General features: G+C 51.1%; 3 protein-coding genes across 3 annotated transcripts; all 3 read left to right on the forward strand.

Annotated features, from left to right (window-relative positions):
* The first annotated feature begins 3537 nt into the window (after positions 1-3537).
* Positions 3538-4053, forward strand: LOC112638180. Its single transcript, XM_025409317.1, has one exon. It carries the CDS (start codon positions 3538-3540, stop codon positions 4051-4053), a length of 516 nt encoding a protein of 171 aa, XP_025265102.1.
* Positions 4054-5188: 1135 nt separating this feature from the next.
* Positions 5189-6001, forward strand: LOC112638181. The gene has a single exon (XM_025409318.1). It carries the CDS (start codon positions 5189-5191, stop codon positions 5999-6001), a length of 813 nt encoding a protein of 270 aa, XP_025265103.1.
* An 11146-nt stretch (positions 6002-17147) lies between these two features.
* Positions 17148-17489, forward strand: LOC112638182. Its single transcript, XM_025409319.1, has one exon. It carries the CDS (start codon positions 17148-17150, stop codon positions 17487-17489), a length of 342 nt encoding a protein of 113 aa, XP_025265104.1.
* Positions 17490-20066: the final 2577 nt, after the last annotated feature.

Below are 20066 nucleotides of genomic sequence, written 5' to 3' on the forward strand. Positions count from 1 at the left end.
CAAGAATAGCATGCTCAGGGCAGCAGCTCCGATTATAATGATTTTATAATCGGGATATAAATCTTATCAAATTTTTCGGTGTCTTTATGCACATTCAAGCTGTTGTCTTGTCTTATGATGTGAATCATTTCAGAAACTGACCTTCTCATAAAGGAAGATTCACGATCCAGTATAATCACCTCATTCCAATCAAACTCATGTCCTTCCAGTCTGTGGAGGGAAACTACTGATAACTGTTCGGAAGAACCATTAATATTAGACCGATGTTCTTTCATACGAGTCTTTAATTGTCTACCGGTCTGTCCAACGTAGGATGCCGTGCAGTCACAACAAGGGACCTTATAGATCACATTGGAAAGATTCTCCCTTGGAAGTTGGTCTTTATGTGCTTTAATAAAGCGGTTCAATTTATTGGGAACAGCGTAGGCGAGAGACTTATTTAAATTCTTCGCAACATCTTTAAAGTGCTCAGAGACTCCCTTAATATACGGAATGACGAAAAACGATTTAGAGGTGTCAGCGGTTGGAGGAAGAGGAGGAGCAAGGTTGTTATGGATAAGCGATTTAATTCTGTTAATGATGGTAGAAAAAATGAAATTGATGGGATAACCGTTATCAAGTAGCAAATCAATTATCAGCTTAAAATTTTTTTCATGAAAACGTGGGTTAGACAGTTTAAAGATTTTGTCCGTAAGGCCAATTATGACGCCTTTTTTATGAGCTTGAGGATGCTGCGAGAAAAAATTCAAAAATCTCCCAGAGAAAGTAGGTTTCATATACCAATCAAACTCAATGTGATTGTCTTCAATAATGATGGTGACATCTAAAAAATTGAGACGGTCATTCTCGGGGATTTCTATAGTGAATTTAAGTCTCTGATGGAAGGAGTTAAAAACTTTCATGATAAGATCAAAGGAGGAAGAGCGAGCAATCAAGGCAATGTCGTCCACATATCTAAAGTAAAAAGGAAGATGAAAAGGTAATTGTGACCTGGCTTTTTCCTCAAGATCTTGTAAGACTAGATCTGCACAAACGGGGGAGAGGGGGGAACCCATAGGAGTCCCAAAAATTTGCTTATATATCTTCCCGTTGAATTTGAAAAAAGTAGAATTCAGTACCAGCTTAAGGCCAATAGAGAATTCTAAGAGCGGGATCTTGATTTTGTTCTCCAGATATTGCCAACGTTTTGTCACACTGTCAACAATCAAGTCTGTAGGCACATTTGTGAACAATGAAACGACATCTAATGAAGCTAATTTAAGACGGTCATCGACGTGGAAATAATTAATTTTATCGACAAGCTCATAACTATTGGCAATATGACTATTAGAAAGAGGAAGGTTTTCATGAAGGCAATTATGTAGGAAAGAAGGCAAACCTATGGAGAGGACTATTTATGGACGACACTATGATTCTTAACGGGAAGCCGGATTTATGGATCTTCGGTAAACCATATGCTCTAGGTAGCACCCCGTCACTGGTGTAAAGCGAACGTTTCGTTAGAGCTGAGATGTAATTATTTCGTTGCCAACGTTTCAGAATATCATTGAGCTCTCTACATATTTTTGACGTGGGATCCTTATTAATGACAATATAAGTGTCCGTATCATTCAGTAATTCATTCATTTTCGAAACGTATACACTCTTGTCAAGCGCCACGCTAGCATTGCCCTTGTCAGCTCTTGTTATAATTATGTCTGGATGATCAGCCAAGAAAGTTTTACATGTGTTGTTCAATCTTAACAACGACTCATCAATATTAGATAAAGATTTCGAATTGTCTTTTAAATGATTCTCCAAACACTGAGCAGTATGATTTCTTATCTGTTGAGAAATGTCACAATCAAGCCTCCCGATGCCGCACTCAATGTATTTATTGTAATAAAATCAAAAATCAACCGGGGAGAAGATTTAGATGCTGGTAAGCTGAATTTTTCTCCCAATTGCAGAAGGCACTGTACTTCATGAGGAATGTCAATGGAAGACAAATTGATGAACCACTTCTTGTTGACATTGTTGAGTACATGGGGGGAGGAATTAAAGTGAGGAGGGTTAGGAGAAGGTTTAATCAAAATTTTGTGAGGGGAAGCCAGAGGGAGTAGAACAGCGGTAGTAGAAAATTCATAATCTTTTTTATGTCTCGTGCCGGTGGAAGTAGTTGATTGTGCTCTGAAATTGTTTCTGTAATTATTAGTGTTGGAGTCAGTGGCAAGACTGTAGAAATATGAGAAAGAAAGAGCAAAGGTCTTAGCCTCGTGTTTCTTGGTGATCATCCAGCTGAGCTTCCTGTGTAATCTACGTCTCTCATTGCAAGCAATAAATTGAAAAAACTTTGATTGTCTGTCAAGATAATTGTCAAGAAAACATGAAGGAATACAATTGAACGCTGCTTTTGAGAGTCGCAACACACAATGGCGTAGATAGTATAATGATCTAAACGCATCCGCAATCTCTAAATTCAAAATGTGCCAAGCTGTTTTAAACCTGATAGTGTTAAAATTGTGTATTGATCTATTATTGTAGAATCTGATTCTATAATTGAACTTGTGCAAGAGATGTGGTGGAAGCACCTTAAATTCTTTACATTTTCTCAAAAAGTTAATTCTTTCTTTGATTTTAATAATGCGTATGTGATTGCGCGACCAATCTCTAATGATATTTCTAGGGGTAACTCTAAACAATGAAATAATAAGCTTAAAAAAACCATGTGAACATGAACGCATCTTATGCCGGCGTAATATTAATAAAATTCTTATGAGAGTAGCAGGTATTAAGTAACACTAAAAATTAATCTACTAATTTAGGCAAAGATTACTGCTACGGCAAAGGTGTACTATGCAAATAAAATTTAAGAAAATAAACTTAAACTTTAATCGTTAATATTCATGTCTATAATATCATAACATGTACAATTTCGTGCTCGCATACGTTTCGTCCTATTCCAGGACCTTCTCAATGCTGATAGCGAAGTTTATAAAAACAAATTACATAAAAAAGTTCAAATCGGTCGCAATAGATTATACATAATAAAGGTCAGAGTACAAAAAAAGGATGACAACGTCGAACGCAAAAAAGAGAGAATTTATAAGTCGTTACATTTTAAAATTAATGTTGAGAGACAAACGAATGTAATGAATAGATTTAAATTAAGAATTCGAAAAAGGGACGGTGCGGCTGTCTACGTGCTAAATTTATTATTGATGTGGCGTTTAAATAAAATTATATAAAAATTACAAAAATATACGTGTCGTGTCTTATCCTTGCGTTCAATTGTGCGTTGTGTGTGGTGTCCTGTCACGAAATTCTTTGGGACGCGCTTTCCGCATAAACTCATTCATTCGCGAACATTTTCTGGTCCTTCGAGCCGGAGTTATTATCATCCGCATCTGCAGTTCGTGGGTGAAATTCGCGTGTGAAATCCAGTGCGCGAACCTGTGCAGAAAGACAATCACAATGAGTGCCGATTTGAAGGCATAGTTAGAAGCGCAGAACGACATCCACGGGCGAATGTCCCGCTCCGTGGACAATCTACGCAAAATGGGCATCTCCAGCATCACAGCTGAAGCAGTCCAAGTTCGCCTTCGCATCCTCGATACTCTGAGGACCAAGTTTGAGGCTCATCACGATCTCATAAGGACAACGCTGAAAGACAAATATCTCGAGAGTGAGTACGCAAAGGCAGATTTTATTGATATCGCGGAATCAACTTATGTATCTCAGCGGAGCATGCTTGTCGAGTACGCGAACAATCTCAAAGGCGAGTCGTCCACCACGCCGAAAGTTAAGACTCACCAAGAACAGACGCTCAAAACCTCGCTGCCGCGGATCAAACTTCAGCCATTCTCTGGCGCATACGGAGATTGGCCCGCGTTTCGCGATATCTTTTTGTCCATCATCGGGAACAATTCGTCCATCTCCAACGTGGAAAAGCTCCACTATCTCCGCACTAGCTTGCAGGGTCCTGCGGAAAAATTAATAAGATCATTGCCAATCGTTGGGGGTAATTACGAGCGGGCGTGGTCCATTCTAAGCTCTCATTACGAGAACAAGTGAGAGCTCATTCGCGCCAACTTCGCCGCGTACACCGCCGTGCCGAAGATGAAGGCCGCGACCACCGATGAACTGAGTCGAATTCACAATACCGCCACAACCGCTATCAATGCCCAGGAGAGCATTGACAGGCCCATCGACATGCACGGAATGGATTTTTTAATTACCTGCTTGTTGAGCGATTTGACCCGCAAACCAGAATGCAGTGGGAGTCCTCTATCCGCGATTCCGTCGACCCATCGAGTAATGACGTCCTTATGGATTTCATCGCGAAGCAAATCCTGACGCTGAACGCCGTGCAGCCGGCCACCGTCGCAAAATCCGGAGGAGCTTCCCGGTCCGCGAAGTCGCACTTCGTGAAGCGCGCGTCCGACTCCTCTATTTGCGCCGTCTGCAAGGAAAAACATTCAATTATGCAGTGCGCGACGTTTAAAGCCAAGACCGCGACAGAGCGAAAAAACCTTGTGGAGGCGAACAAGATGTGTTTTAACTGCCACGGCAACCATTTCCTGGCGAAATGTCAGTCGACCAAAACGTGCTTCACCTGCAAAGCCCGGCACCACACGCTACTGCACGACGCGTACTCACAATCCGACGGAGCGAGTGCATTGTCCGCCACACACTTCGCGTCGGACCGCAAGGCGATCCTCCTCGCCACCGCTCGGGTCACCATCAAGGACCACATGGGAAGACCGCACGACGTCCGAGCGCTAATTGACCAAGGATCCGAGGTCTCCCTAGTCGCCGAGGTTCTGGCGCAACGGTTGCGTCTGCCGTGGATCCGCTCCTCGATGAGAATAGCCGGCATTGGAGGAGCATCCGGAGCAACCCGCGGACGGCTGTCGATGACGCTTTCCTCGGCAATCACTGGAGCAGCGCTCTCGGTTCGGTTTCGTATAGCCTTCCGCGCCTCTCAACCTACAAGGGGTCTGTCGTGCGAGCCAGCATTACCTGGCCACACATACGCGGTCTCCCCCTGGCCGATCCACAATACCTTGACCGAGATCCAATCGAGATATTGCTCGGCGCGGATGCCTACTCCGCCATCCTCCAGGATGGGCTCCGCAAGGGACGTAAGGACGAGCCCATCACGCAAAAGACCTCCCTCGGATGGATCCTATCGGGCGGTCATCGAGCCATGACACAAGCCGGCCATACCGCCCATCAATGCACGGTCGACCGCCAGCTGACTGACTTGGTGCAGCTCTTCTGGGAGCAGGAAATGGAGTCTGCCGCTCCTGTCGCTCTCATCCCAGAGGAGAGAAGATGCGAGGACATCTTCGCCCGCACGCACGCACGCATCAGCACGGGACGCTACATCGCGAGACTTCCCTTCGCCAGTTCTCTGCTCTCTCTCACGGAAACCCGCAGGCCGGCCGAGCGTCTGCTCCACGCTATGGAGCGCCGCTGCAACAAGGACGCTCAATTCGGCAGCCTCTACCACAGCTTCATGCGGGAATACGACGACCTGCAACACATGGAAGTTGTAGATACTTCATCCGACAAATTGAGCACCGCTAAGTGCTACTTACCGCATCATGGAGTGTTGCGAGAGACGAGCACTACCACGAAGCTCAGGGTCGTGTTCAACGGGTCTCAGCTCACGCCCCTGGGCACCTCACTCAACGCCAGTCTGCTGACTGGCACCAACCTCCTGCCAGCTCTCGCCGACGTACTCCTTCGTTGGCGCTGGCACCGCTACGTCTTTGTGGCAGACATCGAGAAGATGTACCGCCAAATTCTCATCCATCCGGACGACCGCAATCATCAGCGGATATTTTGGCGGCACCGCGCCGCCGACGACATCCGCGAATACCGCTTACGAACGGTCACGTATGGCTTGGCGTGCGCGCCATTCCTCGCCATACGGACCTTACACCAGCTCGCCGTCAACGATTTCTGCGAGGAGCTGTCGCGCTGTGCCGCGATACTTACGTGGAAGACATCGTGACCGGCGCGAGCACTCTCTCGGAAGCCACCTCAGCACAACGGGAGCTCCGCAGCCTCTGCATGGTGGGCAGGTTTCCGCTTCGGAAGTGGGCGGCCAACAGCCTCAGCACCCTGGACGGAGTTCCACACGAGCACCGGCTCACCCGCTCACGGGACGCCTCCGCAACGTCATCGTAGGTCAGTGCCGACGCGACGGCCGCGAGCAGGGATATCGTCAGCGCGAGCGATAACGCGACGCGCGTCATGGCTCTCGCGAGGTGCTAGCGCGCGGGGTCGGGACGGTAGCGAACTATCGCGCGCGCGTCCTTCGGCGATATATCGTTCTCTAGAACGCGAGAAAGCGTCGTACGTGGGAGAAGGAGAAGGCGAGGGGAGGGGAGGATAGATACGCTCGGACGCGCGAGAAGGATGATCGAGAGAACGAACTTTTTTTTTTTAGAAACAAATGATTCGTCATTCGTACGAAAAGAGGAGGGGAGGGAAGATACTCTCGGACGCGCTAGAGAGGTGATCGAGAGAACGAACTTCTTTATTCGTATAAAAAATGATTCTTTATTCGTACAAAAATGATTCTTTATTCGTACAAAAAAAATGATTCTTTATTCGTACAAAAAAATTTGCGCAATCTACATATACTTATATAACGTTTAATGTATAATATTCTAATATAACGCTTAATATAACATTTAATATAACGCTTAATATAATATTCTAATATAACGTTTAATATAACGCTTAATATAACGTTTAATATAATGTTTTAATATATAACGCTTAATATAATGTTCTAATATTATAATATTCTAATATAATATTTGAGAGAACGTGAGGTCTTCGAGTCCTCCTCCCTGTTTGCTCTCGATAATTGCGCGACTATCGACGATGAATGTAATATATAGCGATTACAATATATGATTATTAAATATATGCGATTAAAATATATGACTATTAAATATATACGATTAAAATATACGACTATTAAATATATACAATTAAAATATATATGATTAAAATATATACGATTAAAATATATGACTATTATATGACTATTAAATATATGACTATTATATATATATATGAACGACCTGTAAGAACGACCAAGAACGATCTGTGAGAACGACCTGTGAGAACGACCTAAGAACGACCTGTGAGAACGACCTAAGAACGACCTGTGAGAACGACCTGTAAGAACGACTGTAAAGTATCTAAAATAAACGGTCTTACAAAAACATGCGCGTTTAAACTGGAAAAAATTTATTGTAAGAACGACTGTAAGAACGACCCATATGAAACGACCATTTAAAAAAAAGGAGCGGCAAAACAAGACTTATGTGCTCAAACAGACGCGTTCTTCAACTGACATTACTAAAATGTTATTAAGAGTTCATCACTCCGCTACCTGGGAAGCTACTTATGAATAGCCTATAAATTACCTATAAATGGGTCATAAATGGGTTCATTTATAAATGAACCATAAGTGAACCATAAGTGAACCATAAATGAACTATAAATCAACCATAAATGACCTATGAATCAACCATAAATGCCCCTATAAAAAGGATTATATGAACATAGAGATGAATATAGAGGATCGTGTAAGAGTGCGCCGACACGTACGTCTCTTCGACAACGAATCCTTCATAGAAATGTGACGCGAAGATAGCCCGATCGGCGAAACGAGCTCAGTTCGCACGAGCGACGATGAGTTTCGACGCGCGCAAGGGGAGGGGGGCGATGCGGGCGGAGATCGGGAGGAAGGGAAGGCGCTGTTCTTCGACGCTGTCCTTCGACATCGAGATTGATGAGACGTCTGAAATATGTAAAGCCGTGTATTAATAATACGTATCGAGATACGCGAAAGGAAAGAACGACGCGTTATACGAGAAGAGATCCGTACCTCGGTTAAAATCCTCCGTCATCCGTGCGGACGGAGCTCGTTTCCTCGAGCGAGTTCGCATCATCGTACCATATCTCCACAGAAGAATCGTCGTCGCAGAAATCTTCGGTTTTAAAACGCGCGATCCGAGACGAGCGGCTCCATATCGAATAATCTTCTTAGCCGAAAGATGTCGGCGTAGATATTAGGGGAGCGCCTCTCCCATTGTCTATAGGACGGCCGGTCGCACCATAACGAGTTTAAGAATCGCCGTTGCTTCAGTCTCGCCTGTCGTATCCAATGTCGGCAGCGTATGTTGACGAATCCAGGGATCTCAACCTCATTCTCGAACTATGAAAAAAAAAATGTCACGCGATCAATGTACGTCGTATTTTTCCTCGAAGGAGAGCGAAAGAATAAAGAAGGATGATGAATGAGTACTTACGTTCCACGTTATAGCTATATTGAGGATCGCATCCATGAGATTTCTGATGTACTTTATCTTCCACAAGCACATCCACGGCGTGAACGTGCATTCGCGGAGCATCCTCCGCAATCGCGAAATTTCATCGCTGCTCATCGTCGTTCGCGTGAAAAAAATAACTCCGAGAATGAATGCTGGACACGCTAGGAACACTGCGATATCAGACGCACTCAACAACGTGATCGTGAGACTCATTCTGAGGAAAAACGGTCTCTCGGCGTTAATTTATACCTGCGATATTACTATCGCTGGGTCGTTATGATTCCGTTGAACGCTAATGCGATAATCTAAGGCGGTATGAAAAATTCGCGCGATATCGCTATCGCCGAGTCGTTATGATTCCATCGAATGCTAATGCTAATGCTATAATCTAAGGCGGTATGAAAAAATCGCGCGACGCGGAAATATAACGAGGTAATTTAATGAGGCGCGATAAATTCTCGATTGCTCCGGAGGAAGTGCCGGAAAATGCATTTAACCGCGTATGCGCGATACGAGTTAACGTTTATTCGCTAATTAATATTATTTTAATATTATTTTAATATTATTTTAATATTATTTTAATGTTATTTTAATATTATTTTTTTCTTAGTATTAATAGTATCTTTCTAAGTATTAATAATACTTTTAGGTAGGCGATAAGTCGTTGATAAGAGTACGCGCAAGACTAATCTACGATGCGGAAAACGCGCGAGGCGCGCGAATCATCGCGCAACGCGTCTCTGTTCACATGTCGCGCAATTGATCGCGTCTCTCCAACCACCAGTTGTGCAATTTGCACACGTTTTCCAAGGCGCAATTCTTCGAGTGATAGCCGCAGCGATAGACGCGAGTCGCGGCTAGCGTTCGAAGGAGTCCGATATCCTCGTAATCGGCGTCGATGGTCTCGATCATCAGGTCGAGCTGTTCCGCGACCTCTCCCGCGATGTCGGTCAACCACTTCTTCTTCTCGCGACCCTTGACGTAGATCGTCACCGCGGCGTTCGACACGAGATCCCTCGACGCGCGATATATCGCGTCGCGAACGATCTGCTTCGCGTGCCTATACTCCACGTGTCCGTCGGTCCAGTGAAATTCGTGGTGATTAAGAGTCAGCCAACAGGCCTGCGACTTCTCGCTCTTCGTCAGCAGATTCCACGACATCGGCGCGCGAAAGACGTGATGCGTCAGATTTCTGCCGTTCGCGAGTATCGCCATCTCCTTCGTCACGAATCGCTCGTTGACGACGAAGCCCTGCAGATCGACGAAGATCGGCGGGGCGATATCGCCCGTGACCGTCGTCGCGGTCATCGTCGCGAGATACTGACGTTTATTCGCGTCTCTCCTCGATATCTTCACGATTTCGAGTTTCCTCTCTCCTCCCATTCGACGCGTCGTTTTAGGGATCTTACGCACGACGTTCGTCAGCGGATTGTACTCCACCACGTGATCGTGAATGATTAGGCAGTACGCCGTGGTGTTAGAAGGAACGTTGTCCTTGCAGTCGAATTCTAGACGAACGTCCACAGTGGCGCTCTTAATCGCTTCGTTTTGGCGGGAACAATCTATCACCACGAGCGGGTCGCAGTATAGAAATTTGTTCATAGTCAGAAGCGTCTCGTGGCTCGCGGATCCGTAATACGTTCGTCGAAATCTCGCGTAGGCGTCGTACAGTATGGCGATCTTGTTCTTATCGAAGTCCAAATTCATATCGTCGTACGGATAGAAGTCGGAATTGAGATACAACTTTACGTTGGTCAGATTGCACGCGGCGAATCTGGAAGCGTCCTGCAACAGGACGTTCTTCTTTCAGGTCTGCAACGCGAAGATGACGTAACGCGGTTTCTCGAGCTGCGTGGCCGCTTTTACGGCCCACGAGTGTTTGGTCGTGCTCTGCAGGAACGGAAACTTGTAGAGATCCCACGAGCGAAAGGGCGCGCTCAGATATCTGCCGCTGTCCAACGTGCGCAACAGCGATAATTTGTTGACGTCATTCAACACCACGTGCGGCACGCGCCACTGTATCTTCGCGAGCTCGACTCTCGGCTCGAATTCCTCGCGCGATATCAGACAATTGTTGTCGTTTCGCGCTCTTATCAGAATCAGCTCGTAACGCGCGTGACGATGCGCCTGTAATCCTCGCAGAAACCTAACAGCGTGTCGAGAGGAACGCAGAAGTTGAAGTCGCCCGTCGACGCGACGCCGCTCGGTCCAGTCGCGAGATCCCATCCGGCGTTCTTCAAGATCTTGCCTCGTTCGGCCGTCAGCGAGGCGTAGTTCTTGATCGTGCTAGTTATTCCGACGTTGCGATTACGATCGATCTCCACGCCTTCGAGCTCGTAACGTATCTCCTCAAACATAAAGGCGACGCAATTGTTCACGAGCCACGCCGGCGTCGAGGGCACGGACGGCTCCTTAGAGGCCAAGACAGGCTTACCCAATTCGACGCTCGACGCGGGCGGCGGATTATTCTTCGCGTGCAGTCTACCTTCGACGTAGAGAAAACTCTCGCACGGCAGCGTGTATAAGTCCTGCTATTGTATGAGTATTCGTATCTCGTCGCTGTATCCGAAAGTGGTGTTGGCGTACGGATTGTACGTGTGACTCTCGATCTTCACGATGCAATCGTCGAAGACGGGTTCCCCGTCGATGCTCAGAATGTCCCTCATGTCGTCGAACTATCGCGCGGCTCTCGGTACGACGAAACCCATGGATCGCAGAAAAGCGACGTTGGCGGCGGACAATCCCCCGACGCTCTTCTCTCTCGAGCGCACGACTCGAGTTCCCGCGACGCGATCGCGGTCGCCGCCGCTGCCGTCGCGATGCGATGTCGCGACGCTAGATTCGCGCACGACGAGCATCACCCCGTTCCCTCCCCCGTCCTCGCGTCTCGCCGCGCGCTCTCTATCGTTTGCGTCGCACGTGCAATCGAATCGAGATCTCCTCGCCGCGGAAATCGATCAATCGACCGTCCTGATCGACGACGCGCAGCGATACGTCGGTCACGAGTCGCGCGATGATCGGCAGATAAATGATCTGCCTCGGGATCTCCGACACTTTATATCCCGGCGGGACTTCGGCGCGAATTCGTGTATCGCGTGGGCGGATCTTCCGTTCACGTACGCGCCCGTCGTCAGATTGCACTCCACGCGAATCGTGTTAACCGCGATAATGCTCACGGGCTCGTCGGACGCGTACCATTTGTTCGGCCGCAATACGCGAGACTGGGAGAAACCTAATAACAATCCGATATTGTTCGGGTTGATGAAATTAATTCGGTACGCGCATTTGATTTCGCTTCTCATGGTATTGTCGTTACCGCGTAGCGCGAGAACGCGATCGCCGCTCTCGTCCTCCGCGTCCTCGACATCGTACAGATATTCCTCGTCGTCGCCGTCTCTGGCGCCATCGCCGCCGTCTCTCCCTCCGATACTCGCGCTCGACGGTCGTCGCCGTCTTCGAAGAATCGCGGCTCTCAGGTACGCGCTTATATCGCGCAGCTCGTAGGATCCGATCGGGATCGCGATCGTCTCGTCGTTGTCGTCGAAGTAAAATTTATTGTTCGAGGAATTCACATTCGGAATCGTGTTGTAGGTCTCGAAATTGGTCAGGCCGAGCTCGTAATCGTCGTCGCTCAGATCGAAAAGCGGAAAGTAACTCGCCGTGAGAACGTTGCTTCTTCCGGTCAGCGTGAGAATCAGCGACATGGCGACGCGCTCTATCGCTGTTAGAGGCCGAAGGGCTTTCTCCTTCCTCCTCCCCAATCGACTCGTCGAAGGAAGCGCAGGCACAATTGTCCGCAGACGCTCTGATCGTACGTCTGCTGAGAGTCGCGATTGTACGCGATGCGCGTGTCGCGTCCGAGATAACGCGCGAGTTCTTGAGGCGGCCGAAGATTGCCGAAAGCGTCGAAGTAGATAGCGTCTTTTCTCCTTTTAGCGTACGCCACCCAATGCGTGCCCGGCCCCGAGGCGTTGTCCAAGTTCACGATACCACTTTCGTCGCGACGAACTCGCGCCGGCAACGCGTCGCGCATAAACACACCTCTGAAGTGACGCACGCGAGCGCGCCTGGCCACGCTGTTCAACTGTTCGTTCGTCGTGATGCCGATCGGAGCTACGACGTCGTCTAACGCGCGCGAAAGCGCGACTTTTTTTCTTCCTCTCCCTTCTAACCGTTCGTCCACCTCGTCTCGCGATGCTTCCGCCACGCTTGTAAGGTGCGAGATACAAACCGCGGCCCTCCATCGCTCGATTGTGTCGCTGTAGCTCCTCCAATTGTCGACGCGCGGCCTTACCGTCATTCACCATCTTCGCCACGCCGGCCGCTCCGCCGATCAGCGATCCTAAAGCTCCGAGCGCCGGCAACAGCGGCAGGAAGCCGCCGCGTTTCGCCGCGGGAAGAACCCGTCCTCTCGTCGTTCTCCTCCTCGTCGAGGTCGTTTTTTTCTTGCCGCCGCCGCCGCTCTTTCTCGCGCCTTTTCGCGCTCCAGCCATACCCATTCCTAGTTTCGTCTTCGCCTTCATAGCCGCCCATACGGCCGACGCCGCCACTCTCTCGCCGAGGGTCGAATCCCCGGCCCAGATACGCTCGAACGCTCTCGCTCCGAGCGCCCGATCCGCGACGTGCCGATCGGCGAAATCGTCGCTCCGCGAATAGGCGACGTCGTGCTCGCGGTAAGCCGCGTCCAGCGGATTGACGCCTCGATCGCCTCGCGCGAGCCGCTTAGCGAGACGAGTACCGGGACCGCAGAACTGATATCCCGGTATATGTAGTTCGAACGGAAGAGCGTTTATAGTTCTACTGAGCAAACCGCTACCGCCAACGACTGCCGTCGCGGCGTCCTCGGCGTATCTCATATGCCTCGATCGTCGACGCGCTCATCGTCACGCCATTTCCTTCTCCCGGCACATGCCGCAGTCTTTAATGCACGGCGGCGGACCGTCGATGTGCGTTCGTTGCCCACGGCTGATTGTGATGCTTGTGACAGAGGCGATAACGCTGCACGTCCGGATCGTCCTGTAGATGTATAGGCAATCTCTCCCACAATCGATCGACGAAATCGCCGTACTTGTCCAGCAGAAGCTTCTTCGGAACGTACTGCAACTGATCGACGCTGAGTCCGAGAATATCGTAATCGTTCACCAATAGAATAAACATGACGAAGCGTCGCGCGCGCGCGTCTGCGCACTGAGACGCAGATTCGCTCGCGACAACGAGGAAAAATCGCGAGGAGAGAAAGAGAGAGAAAACAATGCGTTTTGTGCATCAACCGATCGTGATAAGAGTGTCCAACGTCGACGGTAAGACGCGCTCGATGAACGAGGAACCGCGAAGACACGGTAATCTGTTACCGACCGCGATCCGCTGCGTAATTTGCGGTCCCTTTAATTGCAGTAAAACGAACGTGCTGATAAGCCTTCTTGAGAGTCCGCACGGCGTACGATTCGAGAACGTGTACGTTTACTCGAAATCGTTGCATCAGCCTAAATATCGATATCTGGAGAAATTGTTGAAACCTATGCGGGATATCGGTTACTTCACGTATTCGAACAACGCCGACGTCATCCCGCCTAGCGAGGCGTCGCCGAACTCGATATTCGTGTTCGACGACGTGGCCTGCGACAAACAGGACGTCATGAGAGAGTACTTCGGCATGGGACGTCACGCGAAGGTCGATTGCTTCTATCTGTGCCAATCGTACGCTAAGATACCCAAACATCTGACACGCGACAACGCGAATCTATTGATACTCTTTAAGCAGGATGGTACTAATCTGAAACACGTGCACAGCGATCACGTGAACACCGATATGTCGTACGAAGATTTTCGCGCGCTGTGTCGCGCGTGTTGGAAATACCGATACGGTTTTCTAGTGATTGACAAAGATAGCGCGTTGCACAACGGTAGATACAGGCGAGGGTTCAACGATTACGCCGTGCCGTAGAGCGTCGCGTGCATCGTCGTCGAGGATGAGTCAGTCTTCCCGAGACGGCGGCGATCGTAGAGGGGAGAGAAATAAGAGAAGGCGAAACGTCGAGAAACGACGCGCGATGACGGACGTCGACAGACGCGAGAAAACCACGATAGAGATAGCGAGAACGCGCGCGTCGATTCGCATGAAACACAGAGCGCTGAAGACCGGAAGGATGGAGAGCGATAGCGCTCTGGAGACGCGTTTCAAACCGATCGTCGAACCGTTGCGACGCATCGCCGAGCGCGTCGGAGACGATTCCGCGCGAGGTGCGAGCGCGAGAGAGAAGGAACCGGCGAAGAGCGAGATCGACGAGACGTTCGCGCGAGGCATCAAGAGAACGGAGGCGTCGGAGGAGGAGGACGACGAGGAAGAGGCCGAGGAGGACGCGTTACCGCCGCCGTCCACGAAAGGATTCAAAGCTAAGCGATCTCGCCGTCTGAACGCGACGACTTCCACGCCCGTGGGAGCGTCGGACGCGTTCCCGCGCAGCAGCGCGAATTCGCGAGCGGAGACCTCTTTGCGCAGCCGTCGAGGAGACGTTCGAGACGAGCGACAACGTCTTCCTCGGATCGCCGGCGACGCTCGAAACGTCTGTGAGACGGTCTCTGCGGACTCCTCGAGGGCGAGACATCTTGCGCGATCAATTGGGCCTGTTGGCGCGAAAGTACGTGGGCGCTCTTCTCGGCGGCGGCGCGCCGAGCGATTTCGATCACGTTTACGGAGTCTACTTTGCCGACGCAGGCACTATGCTCGGGGACAAGCGATTCGACGTAGGCGCCGACGACGCGATATTCGTGGACGGAGTCAGATACGCCGGTACTCCCGGTCTGTACGAATTGATCTTCAAGAGAATTCCCGACGATTTCAAGTACACCGAGAGAGACAAAGCCGCGTACAGGAGCATACTTCTGCAAACTAACGCTCACAGGCGCAAGCACAATATTCGCATGCCCGTACTGGGAAACAAGGGATACAAGTACAAGCACGTTATAGCTCCGATCCTGCGGACAGTCCGAGGAAGAGGATCGGCGGGGGTCGCGTGCCGCGGGCTATGCGCGCGACCCGCGACACCGTGGACTACGTTCACTGGGACGATCCGAACGAATTGGTGGATCGTCTCCGATTGCTGGACGCTTCTCGTCAAGCCGGCAACAACGCTCACGACAACGAGATCCTGTCGATAATCGAGGAGCTCCGCGAGGCGGGCGAGATACTGTGAGACAATCGCGGCGACGCGCGCGCGCTTCATTCGACGACGCGATGTTCGCGAGCAAGTTCGGAGTGTCGACGCGGAGAAGACGCGGTCGCGACGCGACGAGCGCCAGATTGCGCGCGAGCGTGGAATCTCTGCGAAATTACGTGCGCGATAACGCGCTGTGTCTGACCGTCTCTGACGTCTCTCTCTCCGCGTCGCATTACGACGCGCAGCGTCTCAAGATACGAGGAGTGGCCTGGCCGACCAACAACGACGACGCGACGAACAAGAGTTACGTCGAAAGCGTTATACACGCGGTGAGAACGAACGCGGCGAATAATCACCAGCTTATCGCGAGCGTGAGAACGCGAGTGGATAACAACGCGGCCTCGACGGCGAAGAAAATCGTCGCTCTGAGCAAGAAGATCGACGCTTTCGAGAGCGCCGCGACCGAAAGATCGAGCGCTTTGGAAACCGACGTTACGCAGATTCGCGCGAGGGGGAGCGCTCTCGAGAATCTGCAGGAGCTGCAAACGCTGGAGAATCTGCAGGAGCTCGCCGCGACGAGGATTGCGACCGTCGAGGCGGAGAGATCGGCCTCGCGCGCGGTCGCCGACAAGCGACTGGGCGATCTGGAGAGCTCCATCGAGACGAATCGGGCGAACGGGGACGCGTCGAGCAAACTGTTGCGCGAACTGGGGACCTCCGTCGCGCGGCTCGAGGAGATCGATGAGAAAACGGAGAAGCGAGTGCGCGCCTTGGAGAGATCTCTGTCGCACGTGAACAACGTAGCGGCGAACAACGAGAGAAATCGAGCCGCGTTGAGCGGTCACGACAGAACGCTGCAGGAGTTGACGGCGAAGGCGCTGGCTTCCAACGCGAAATTGCGAGAACTGGACGCCGAGGTGGCGCGTCTGAGGAAAGACGCGAACGAACTCGCGAGAAGAACGGCCGCGACGACGACGACGGCGACGAAGGCGGCGGCGAAGGCGGCGGCGGCGGCTGCGATTCCTAAGACGATCGATCCGAATAAGGTAGTCATACAACTGGGCGCTAAAACTCCTGATAAGTAACAGTCGAAGAAAGGGTAGAAAAAAATAGAGACGGCGAGATGAGCGCCGCGAAACGGAGACTCGTGAACGAGCTGCACGCGCCAGCGAGAAAGAACTTCCCCCGCCGCCGCGTCGCGGTGCGCGGATGCGACGATCTGTGGCAAGCGGACGTCGTCGAGATGCGTCCTTACGCCGGACGGAACAGAGGCCACAATTACATACTCACCGTCATCGACGCTCTAAGCAAGTACGCGTGGGCGGTACCGCTCAAGAGAAAGAGCGGCGACGAGGTCGCTCGAGCCCTGTCGAGCGTGACGCGCGCCTCCGGACGTCGCCCGAGGAATCTGCAGACCGACAAAGGAAAGGAGTTCTACAACGCCGAGGTGCGAAGATTCGTAGATAGACACGGAATCAATCACTACTCGACGTATTCGGTGCTGAAAGCGTCGATCGTCGAGCGTTTCAATCGCACGCTCAAGAACTCGATGTGGAAGTACTTCACGCTGAACGGAACGTACAAGTGGCTCGACGCGCTGCCGCATCTAATATCCGAGTACAACGCTCGCAAGCATTGAACCATCGGGATGCGTCCGATCGACGTGATGCCCGCTCGAGCGTCGAGACTCCTGTCGACGGTGTACAGCCACCCGAAGATCGCCGCTCCGGGAAAATTTCGACCGAACGATCCCGTGCGCGTGAGCAAGTACAAGACGCTGTTCGAGAAGGGATACACGCCGAATTGGACCGCGGAGATCTTCCGCGTAGCCGAGGTGCGAAGGACGAATCCCGCGACGTATCTGCTGAAGGATTCGCGCGGCGAGCCGATAGCCGGCGGATTCTACGAGCACGAGTTGCAGCGAGTCTCCGATCCCGACGTGTATCTCGTGGAGAGAGTGCTGCGCCGGAAGGGCGACGCGTTCTCGTGAAGTGGCTGGGAATGGACAGGTCGCATAATTCGTGGATCGACAAAGCCGACATATTGTGACGAATATACGTATATTTTCGCGTGATATTACAGACGAAAAGATACATCGCGCGTATTGTAACGCGTCGCAACGAATATATATATTTGTAATATTAAAGATAAGAAAATACATCGCGCGTATTGTAACGCGTCGCAACGAACATATATATATTGTATAACATTAAAGATAATAAAATACATTACGCATATCTATAAAATACATCACGCATATCTATAAAAATACGTCGCATAGCGCTTAAGATCTATCCGGCTCTCCTCACAGAGGTATCCTGTAGTGCCCCACGGCAGAGTGTCGGTAGAATCCGGCACGACGTAGCGCTTATCGTCGTACGGACTGAGCGCGACCTTCGACTCGCGCACGGTGTACACCTCGTGTAACTTGGATCTCAGGCACGACTGCTCGCGAGTCATCTCGATCTCGCGTCTCAGGCAGCGCTCGTAATCGTCGAACGTCAGCGTTCTCGCGACGACGCTGCTCCTCACGCCCTTGCTCTTCTTAGTGTCGCCCCTACCCTCGACTCGCAACGCGTACATCTTCGCTCTGAGTCCGACGAACTCGAGCATGAGAGCGCCGTTGTTCTCGTCCTTCATCAGACCGAGAACCTTCTTATTCGCGCGCGGCACGCCGTAGGGATTGTCGACGGCGTAATCGCTCGTGTCGAATCTATCGATGTCGCGCTTCATTCGCTCGTACGCGTCCTCGCACTCTATGCTATAAATGAGACTGTCCGTGTCGGTGTACAATATCTTACACTTATCGCCGTAGAGCATGTATTCGTAGTGAAACGCGTACAGACGAATCTTGGATATATCGAGAATCGACATGCCTACGTAGATCGGTTTGTCGATCTTCGCCTCCAATTTGCGCAATTCCACGGCCATGAGATTCTCCGAGAATACGCTTCTACTGTGAAAATTCGGCTTGGAGATGAGCGCCTCGGCTCCGAATCGCCCGTCCCATCGAGTCGCGAGTCGAACGTCCACGCGATTGCGCACGTTCTCCATGGTCTTGCCGAAGACGGCGTTGTTCATCAACTTGTACAGATTCTTCTCGAAATCGTTACTCGCGTTAGTGCGTAAACGCGTGTTAAGTTCCACGTATCCGCGTAACCACGGCGACTGCGAGAAGCGCAGCGCGCGATGAATCCTAGTCAGACGCAGACCGTACGAGACGACGACGCACTGCTGCAGATTGCGATAGTGCGTGACGTATCGGCGCTTATCGTACAGCGTGGCTAGGAGTTTGCTCTGCCGCTTCCCGGCGGCTTATCGCGCGTGGGACAAAACGGTAGATCGGCGTGGGCGTCGTGCGCGTCGGCCGGATAGTCGAGATCGACCTCGAGAATGTAGCCGACGGTCGAGTCCTCCGTCACGGACATCACGTCGAGACTCTCGAGATCGTCGACCCACTCGAATCGCTCGTACGGCAACGGCTGACACATCGCCCAACCGTACAGATTGTTGATATCGAGATACATCAGATAGATCGACGGTCGCGACGGATCGTACGCGCTCATGTACTTGTTGTTAGCGCGAGCGTATCTGTTGGAGCACTGACTCAGACCGCCGCGTATTCCGCGTTCCACGAACATCATCATATCGATATCGGTGAGCAGCTCGAAACGGACCCCGTGTACGTGTACTTAGCATCGCGTCCCACGTGTATCCCGGCAGCGTGAAGTAGTACGCGGGATCTAAACCGTAACTCTCCAAACAAGCGGCGCGAAAATTTTCGAACACGTCCGCGAGCAGAAGAACGTCGGTCTTCAGATAGAGATCGCTATACTCGCCCAGAATTTCGACGCTAAATCGCTTCCAGACGCGCGTCGCGTGCGCGTAATCGCTCTCCGATACGGTGTCGCCGGTCAGAGAACTGTAGAAGGACTCGCGCGGCGGAGACGCGTCTCCCGCAATCTCTCGACGCTGTCGACGTACTCGTACGGAAACACGCCCTTGCGCGTGAGAAGCCGGAAGTCGTCGTCCGAGAGATCGCGAAACTCGCCTCGCGCGATCGTCAGTTTGCTCTCGTCGAGATACGACGCCAGCTTATCGAGACCGGCGCCTAAAAACTTGAACGATCCACGAATCGTAATTTGACGTATCTGGAACGCGCGGCATTTCCCCCGTCTCCCTCCGCCGCCGCCGCGCTATCTCGAACGGTCTTCGAGAAAGCTATGTACGATTCCTTCGTCACCGGCAACAACTCGATGCTGTGGGATACGCGTTAGCCACATCCTTGATAATGAAGTGCGCGTCGACCCGATAGATTGTGAAAGAAACGGGTATGACGTAGGGTCCTTGTAATTCAAATTACACGCGGAATGCGACCTCTGAAGCGGCCGGTCAAGTGACAGTGATCGCGCACGCGAGCGTCATCGGCCTCGAACGGTCTCTCGCACGCGTAACAGCGCGACGCGCTCGCGAATATCTCCCGCTCGTCAGATCCGCCATCGGTACCACGGCGTCGAGGGCGACCTTCGCGCGAAGCGCCAGATCGCGCAGCTCGCGCACGAAACCA

This window comes from Camponotus floridanus, unplaced genomic scaffold (genome assembly GCF_003227725.1).
Source record: "Camponotus floridanus strain SB8 unplaced genomic scaffold, Cflo_v7.5 scaffold259, whole genome shotgun sequence".
NCBI classification, from domain to species: Eukaryota; Metazoa; Arthropoda; class Insecta; order Hymenoptera; family Formicidae; genus Camponotus; species Camponotus floridanus.